The 8675-nt window shown below is 44.3% G+C and overlaps 1 protein-coding gene across 1 annotated transcript; it reads left to right on the top strand.

Moving 5' to 3' along the window:
• Positions 1-830: 830 nt before the first annotated feature.
• On the top strand, positions 831-5197 carry LOC123101143 (acyl-coenzyme A thioesterase 13-like). Its single transcript, XM_044522734.1, has 4 exons — positions 831-876; positions 4201-4253; positions 4347-4490; positions 5036-5197. The coding sequence occupies exons 1-4, from the start codon at positions 831-833 to the stop codon at positions 5195-5197; spliced, it is 405 nt and encodes a 134-aa protein (XP_044378669.1).
• Positions 5198-8675: the final 3478 nt, after the last annotated feature.

Here is an 8675-nt window from a genome sequence, read left to right as displayed (position 1 = left end):
GAGATGGGTGCATTGTGATGTTTTGGAGGGACATATGGATTCAAGGGTACTCGGTACGTGGCATTGCCCCTGGTTCCGTATCACGTGAGCATGCAAGTTGCCAACAGGAGATCTTTTTGCATGAGATCTTGATTGACTCATGATGGGTTTCAGCCAATGTTGTAGGTCATTCAGGTAATGCAAATATGATCAGCTATGGCAATGCAGTGCATACTGTGCAGAGAGACTCGACAATGTCTGCTGCCTTTACCACCTCCGTTCCCAAATATATGATGTTTTGGCAGGCTAACGTCATATATGTTGGAACGGAGGTAGTAGATGGCAATGGTCGTGTATTGGCACATACTGTTGATTGTTGAGAGTGGTTGGTGCTAGGTGTTTGGAGTCTTTTGAAGGAGAGTAGAGTGTTATAGCAGGTTCGTGTATCGGCGCAATCAGTTTACTGTGTTCTGTGTGAGGGGAATACTTGTTTCCTTGCAACCTCTTGCACTTGGGGCTATTGGGCACCCTTCAAGTGTAATTTGTTTGCTGGCTTGGCTTTGTAGCATAGGTAACGGACCTCCGACTGACGTGTCAGGCATGGCTTGAAGGCTCATGTAAAAATGTTATGTTTCCCTTCAGGAGGAGGATACCATTGATCGTATTCTCATCCATTGCGTCTCCGCACGAACTGTATGGCGCAAGCCGAACTAATCTCATCCACCCCCGTGTAGCCCTCCCGCTAGGGTGGCTCGGGTGGAAACCCCAGCGCCCGCCGCCGGGCACGTCAATCCTTCCCTTCCCCTCCGTCGCCGCTAGAGGAGGTCACCGGGTGAAGCCCCAGGCGGCTAATGGCGGCGGAGGAGGCTCTCTTCTCTTCCCTCCCGCGCCAGATCGGTGAGGCGGGTCACCCATGGCGCCGGGACGCTTTCCCCTGATCTGCATCGCGGCGTCTTAGGCGACGGCGCAAGGTGACGGCTTGGTGCTGGGCGGGGGCGGTGGAGCTGCTGGACTCCGAGGAAGATCTGGTGGCACCGGCCGTTCGATGGGCTAGTGGGGTTATGGTGGCCTTAGTTGCGGTGGCCAGCGGCTCAGCCTATCGGCCGAGGCTAGATCCCCGGGCGGCGGCCCTGGAAGGTGGTGGCGGGTGAAGCTCGGGCTTCCCGCGGCGGCATGGTGTGGTGCTATCCCTATCCAAAGCGGATTTGCATCGCCGATCTCGTGGTTTTGCCGCGGATTGGTTCAGATCAGATATGGTGATGAGCGTGCGGGGTCCATCTCGGCGGCTCTCGCAGTTTGGCGAGGTGGGGTGGGAGCCCTCCTCCCAGGCTCCAGTGGTGGCGCATTCAGGCAGTGGCTGGTGCGCCAGGGCTCCTACGGTGGCACTGCCGTTGCGGTTGGTCGCCGGATCTAGGCGGCTAGATCTGGGGCTTTGAAGGCGGTCAAGATAGTGCACATGTTGTCGGGTGGATTTCTTGGGACGGATCCGGGTGAAAACTTGGTCTTCGGTTGTTGGCCGGAGCCGATGATGACGATGCCCTTATAATTGTTTCCTTCATGAAGGCATCATCAAGGTGAAGCTCCCAACCCCACCCAGTACCTTCGGGGGAAATCCTAGATCAGCTGATCGGATGACGGCGGCATTCATGTGTCGTTACCCTCTTGGGGGCGGCATTCTTGGAGTTGCACTCGGGCTCGAGGGACCAGCGGATGGCTTCTTCGGTGGAGCGGTGTTTATTTCTACATATTCATGGTGGTGGTTCTCGGCGGCATGGAGCAGTGGAGGCTTGGCGTCAGATGTGTGGCGATGGACAACGCAGGAGGTCGATGTTGTCTGGTGTCGTGGTGGCGTCGATGGCAGATAGGCCTGACAAGGTCGATACGTCATTACATGCTTTGAGGATGGATTGAGGGAAGACGGAGGTGGCGTTAGATGTTAGGCTTTTGTGCGATGTCTGTTTGGTATTTGGCCCGGATATTCGACACAGCTTCATCAAGAGGATAGGAGTAGCGACAGATGTCGTCTAGATGGTGACCTCGGACTTACTGTTGTATTTTTTTGTAAGATCTTTGTGAATAATAAATAATATGGCCGCATGCATCTCCCAGATGCAGAGACCGGGGGTGTTTCCTCCTCTTTTTTAAGTCTTTCCTAGAGTTTCAGCCGACGGCCCCCAACCCCTCCTCATAAGACTCGTCGGAAACATGGTGGCTCTCAGCTAGGAAAGGGATCCGGAAGGCGAGAGGAAAGGGTTTGATTCATTGGTTATACTTGTACGTTGGAATATGTGTAAACAAAGAAATGGCAGAGTGTTCGGCAGTGTAGCTCAACTGAGAACGGGGATGCATTGATTGAAAAGTAGATGGTGTTAGGTGTTCGGAGTCCTTTTAAGGAGAGTAGAGTGTTATAGCAGGACTGGTGTCTTGCAGTGTATTTTGGGTGACCACAATGTCACCTTGTTAATTTATGTTGTCTTGTAGGAGTATCAAATGTGGTATTGTACGTAAATTTTCGTACTTGAAAAAACTGAAAACTAAAAAGTGCGTGCACGCTATTTGGACATATCGAACGGCCGCTCTGTCACACATATGCATGTGTATTTTTTTGTCTCGTAGCGCATGTTGGTGCTGGCATTAAATGTGTTCACACTAGTCCCATCAGTTAGAGAAAACAGATCATGTACTTTTATTTCGGGATTTCAAATTGTTTTAAAGCCGTATCTTTTAAACCACATGTCAGAATTCAGTCCTGTTTTCACCATTGGATTCATCGCGACGAGATCTTTGAAACTAGATTCCGCGTGGATATGTTTCGATGAAATTTTTTTGATGCCAACTTTGGTGCTATATTGTGCAACTAAAATACTGCATTGTGCAACTTTAATACTATATGGTGCAACTTTTTTTTAAAATCAGTTGGCTTGTAATTTATTCTAATTGTACACACATTGATGCTTTAGTTGGCTTATAATATAGTCTAGTTGCACACACATTAATGATTAGTTGCCAGAAGGACTAGTTGCAAACACATATGCTCAGTTGGCTTGTAATTTAGTCTCATTACACACATATTGATGTTTAGTTGACAGAACACTACACACACATATGCGTAATTGATGCCGCAATATAGTCTAGTTGCACACATTGATATTTAGTTGACAGGACTAGTTACACATATATATGCTCAGTTGACGCGGCAATGTAGTCTAGTTGGACACACATTGATGTTTAGTTGGCAGGACTATTGGCACACACATATGCTCGGTTGGCAAGGGAATGCAGTCTAGTTGCACACACATTGATGTTTAGTTGACAGAAAGACTATTGGCACGCACATATGCTCAGTTGGCATGACATGTAGTCTAGTTGCACACATATTGATGTTTAGTTGACAGGAAGACTAGTTCGTCGAAACATACCCATGCGGGATCTAGTTTTGAAGAACATGTCGTGAAGATTCCAACTGTGAAAACAGATCGCAATTCTGATGTGCGGACTAAAAGTTATGCCTTTTTAAAATTCTGAAACCATAAATAAATGCATAGAAGAACAAAGTGCATACACCAAAAGATATGGCTGTGTTGCTATTTAATATGTTGCTGAAAAATGGATTAGACGAAAAAGATTTTCTAATTAGAAGAAGGGGCAAAAAAATTCCTTAAATAACCGGCCGCTCGCTAATCATATTGGGCGGCTGGGCGCCGGCTAGACGCGTCCCCTGAAAAAAGTCATGAAAACTCATGTGCCAGTTAACCCTCTCGGTCCATATAGAAGGAGTACGACGTAAAAAAAACAAAGCCTCGGGGCCCACACGGAAAGGAAGTCCCGCATCCTCCGTTCACCTCTCTCAGATCGGCCGGCCGGCGGCTCTGGAGAAGACTCGCCGGCTGCTGGAGGAGGGGGCGGCCGGCAGAGCAGGTGGACGCGCTGACCTCCGGGTTCTACGACGCCTTCGTGCTCTGCGGCATCCCCTTCCCTGCTGAATCCCTGCTCCATGCTTCCTAATTATTATACAGTATTGTTACCCAACCAAAGCATAATTTAGTTTCCCATCTACTCCACTATTATACTACTTCAGTTTACATCTCTTCACAAAAAATATTAGTATCTGCTGGCACCCAACCCAAGCAAATTTTATTTCCCAATCTACTATCTATTGCAGTAAGTGCTTCCATTAGAATTTCTTTAGACATATTTTTGTACCTTCCCATGGTTCTGTAGCTGTGGAACTTAATTTACAGAATGACTGCACAGTTCCATTCCATCATCTAATTGTTCACTGAAAAAAAAACTTGCTTACTGTATTCTGCTGATTGCTGCTGAGTTGCTGCATCTTTGTTGATGGTTGTGTTGGTGGGCAATCACAGAACTCGGGCAACTTCCTGCACGGCGGCGCGACAGGGTCGCTGCTTGACTTGGTGGGCTCTGCTGTCTTCTACACCACTGTGGCACAAACCAGGGGCTTGCCACTAGGGATAAACGTCTCCTACCTGGATGCGGCATTTTCGAATGTGAGTGACTTTCATACCGAATTGAGTGTGAATACATTTTGGTTCTTCAACATCCCTTTGCTCGATCAATTCACATCTTAAAAGGCTATTTTCCAACTCTGAACGTTAATTCATTGTAGTTTATTATTACAGAGGAATGAGCTCATGCAATAACATTGTCTCTAATGCCCCATGTGTTGAAGATATGTTTGATATCTGACGGTGTGCCCGGTTTTGCTTATATTCACATACAGAGCCAATAGTTTGTAGATTCACACAATTGTACTCCACTCTGCTACCACTAGGTAGAGATGCCACTGAAGATAATAAATCATTGTTTACGTGGCAAATCATGTTCATATATCAAGATTTGTTTAGTTTATACTCCATTCTCATTAAGAATGCTCTAGTGCTTAAGCCTGATCAAGATATAGTTGCTGGTCTTTTTTTCCAAAGTGCATGGATGACCATGCCAATCCTGACGCAAAATTTGAGTTGTCAGTGCTTCACTTCTGAAGTTCTTGCAATTGTACAGTAACTATAACAGTGTATGTTGCCATTTGCAGGTAGAGATTGATATCGGAGCCAAGGTGCGCGCCGTAAAAGCAGTAGGAGTGGCTACTGCGGAACTGAAGAAAAAATCTGGCAGAATCATCGCTCAGGCCCGCTATTCCAAGTATATTGGTGCATCTAGTAGACTGAAGGCGACCCTGCCATGTAAGTTGTAAGCCTGTATGTAATTGACCTTGTTTATACTTGGCAATCTTTATGAAATAGAATAATGCTATCTTGGAATGGAAAATATAAAAACTAGTTCAGTATTTTGTTACATGATGTTAGGACATTACAAGGACCTTTGCATGCTTTGTTGCAGAAATAAAATCAATAAAATTTGACCCGTCAGTATATATAACCTAACCCTATCGGTGTGACTGGGTGGAACAACTTGGTGGCACCGAGATGCAGAACTGCAAGCGGTTACCGCAACTCGGTGTGACTGAAACGTTCTAATCGGTTGCACCGAGATTGAAAACCTAGATCAACTTAGTGATCTCGATGTGACCAAAATGGATGACTCGGTCATACCGAAATGCACAAAGAGGTTTTGGAAGTTTAACTCTATGACAAATCGGGGACTCCGAGTGCTCCTCACATAGAGTGGTTCGAATCTGACTTTATCAAACTTTGTGATGTAGCATGAATAGAGTTTGAGACGAGGAAAGCATAGATAACTAGAGGGAGTTCTTAGGCATTCTTGTCCATCCATTTGGCAAAAGAGAAAAAAAAAGCGAAACAATCAAAGCAACAAATGGATGTCCTCGAATGAGTAAAATATGCATCCAACATGCTCACACAATAAGATGGCAAATGAAATATGTGACAAAGCATGCACAATCACTCTAGCATCTATCAAGCAATTTGGCGATGACTAGGTCATCTATATATGAGTATATTGACTTAGGAGTCAAATGAGAACATTTGATCGTAGGTCATACTAATCGTTTAAGCACAAGTGGGGTTGCCACTTTTACATAAAGCATTGTTGTGTTCACACAATTAGAGTTGTTTTAGCTCAATTGATTGGAGTAAAGCTCCCCCTAGATGTGATATCCCCCCTAAGAGGGATGAACTAACATTGAGTTTTGTCGATGATGACTTCATGTAGGTGTTGAAGATGTAGATGCTCAATGTTGATGTAGATCTTTTGGAGCAATCCTTTGGAGTGAGTTGCACTTTCAATACCTACACGGGTTAGTCCCACAAGGAACAAACAAGGATATCCATAGACATAGAGTGATGTTTACATAGGATGATGTCCATGAAAGCATTAGGTTACCTTGTCCCTTGTCTTACCAATAAGAGGGTTTGTGACTCCTTGAACTACTGCAAGATATGGAAGTTGTTTGCACTTGTCCTCACCAAAATGATATGAGTGAAGTATGTTGGCGGAGTCACCCTCAAGAACTCTCTAGTTCTTCTTCTTCAGGATCCACACCATCTTTATGAGAATCCTTGGAGTTGTAGTCATACTTGATGAAGTAGAACTTGATGTAGTCTTGGGAATCCACCTGACCAAGACCTTAGGTGCTTCTTCAAATGCATCAATCTCCTCTTGAAGCATGTCCTTGCCTTTTAGCTTGTAGTCTTGCGGTGGAAGATCATCTTGAGCCTGTGTTCCTTGGAAAGAAGTAGGATCATACTTTTCTTGTTGAGGAACAAACTTCGTCTTGGGGTATTGATCTTCTTCCCACTCAACTCCATTGGCATTGAACTTTCGCTCAAAACCTACACCTTGATTGTTTCGGTGTCTTCCTTGCTTGCGTACAATTTCATCAAATTTCTTACTCTCGGCAAGGCTCTTGTAAACACCTTTATCTATAATTCCCTTCAATAAGTTGTTTTCTTGCTCAAGTGTAACTTGGCTAAGAGAATCATTAGTGGAATCAACAGAACTACTAGAAGCAACAATGTTGTATTTAGCATGATTGTTGTTACTACTAGAAGAAGAATCTTTCTTACTCTTGTTGCTAGTTTTAACTTGTGGCATGTAAGTAGACAAGAGTAAACGCTTGGCAATGTAAGAAGAACTTTTCTTGCAAAGATCATGATGATTGCTTTTAACAAATCATGCTCTTGCTCAAGGTTGAGTTTTTCAAAGTGTAGCTTCTCATGAGTCTTTAAAAGTTCTCGATGATCTTCCAAGGTAGTTTCATGAGCTAAGTTAAGAGTGGTTAGTTCTTTAGTTAGACGTTCAATCTTCTTATTATCATTGTCATTCGTTTTATCTTGATTATTATGATTAATAGCAAGTTCATCATAGTTTTCATAACTAGAGTTGTCAACAAGTAAATCATCATCTCCTAGCAAGTCATCTTCATCACTATTGAAATCAACATACTCGGGGTGTGTTACCTTTGGACCTTTAGCCATGAAGCATCTTTCAATTCCTTCATTTGGTGGGTCAAATATGTCGTAGGAGTCGGTTGACACAAGTGCTAGACCGGCAACACCTTCATCTTGAGTATATTCGGAGTCGGAGTGATTGTCGGAGTCGGAGCCGGATACCCATTCACCAACATGAGCTTGATGTCTTCTTTTTGTGTAGCTCTTTGATGATTTGTCCTTCTTCTCCGAATCCTTGCTTCTCCGAGAGGGTCTTCTTTCATAACGATCATCTCTACTCCTTCTCTCTCTTGGCGATGATTCTTCTCTCCTACTTCTTCTTTTGGGAGACTCTTTTCTTCTTTTGTAAGGAGCCGTACACTCATTTGAATAGTGTCCGGGTCTTCCACAATTGTAGCAGTTACGCTCACGACTAGAAGATCTTTTGTCATTGTAGGACCTTGACTTGGAACTTCTTTCCTTGCTTCTACTCTTATAGAACTTGTTGAAGTTCTTCACCATTAGGCTCAATTCTTCATTGAAGGTTTGCTTCTCATTTGATGATGTGGGGGCATCACATGAGGCTTTGTAGGCACCACTTGACTTGTTGTGGAGCTCTTCCTTATCCTTGAGTGACATCTCATGAGCAACAATTCTTCCAATGACTTCCGCTGGCTTGAGATCTTTGTAGTTGGGCATCATTTGGATCAATGTGCACACGGTATCATATTTTCCATCCAAGGCTCTTAGGATCTTCTTGATGATGAATCTATCGGTCATCTCTTCACTTCCTAAGTCGGCAATCTCATTTGTAATGACAAAAAGCATAGAGTACATTTCAGTGACACCTTCACCATCCTTCATTTTGAACTTGTCAAGTTGACTTTGAAGCACATCCAATTTGGATTCCTTGACGGAGTCGGTACCTTCGTGCATATCAATCAAAGTATCCCAAATTTCCTTTGCATTCTCAAGACGGCTGATTTTGTTGAATTCTTCGGGGCACAATCTGTTGAAGAGAATATCACAAGCTTGAGCATTGTATTGCAGCATCTTCAACTCTTCCGCGGTAGCTTCACAGTTCGGTGCTCTCTCATCAAAGAATTCACCTTGCAAGCCAATACACATAATAGCCCAAATGGCGGGGTTATGTCCAAGAATATGCATTTTCATCGTATGCTTCCAACTAGCAAAATTAGTACCATCAAAGTAAGGACCTCTACGGTGGTAATTTCCCTCGCTAGATGTCATACTCTCTTAGGTTGTGAAACCAAGGCTATGACCACCAAAAGCTATGTAAATTAAAGCAAATGGAGACCAAAG

Source organism: Triticum aestivum, chromosome 5A, assembly GCF_018294505.1.
Source record: "Triticum aestivum cultivar Chinese Spring chromosome 5A, IWGSC CS RefSeq v2.1, whole genome shotgun sequence".
In the NCBI taxonomy this organism is placed as follows: Eukaryota; Viridiplantae; Streptophyta; class Magnoliopsida; order Poales; family Poaceae; genus Triticum; species Triticum aestivum.
The sequence above is the reverse complement of the archived record's forward strand: the minus strand, read 5'-3'. Positions and strand labels throughout refer to the sequence as shown.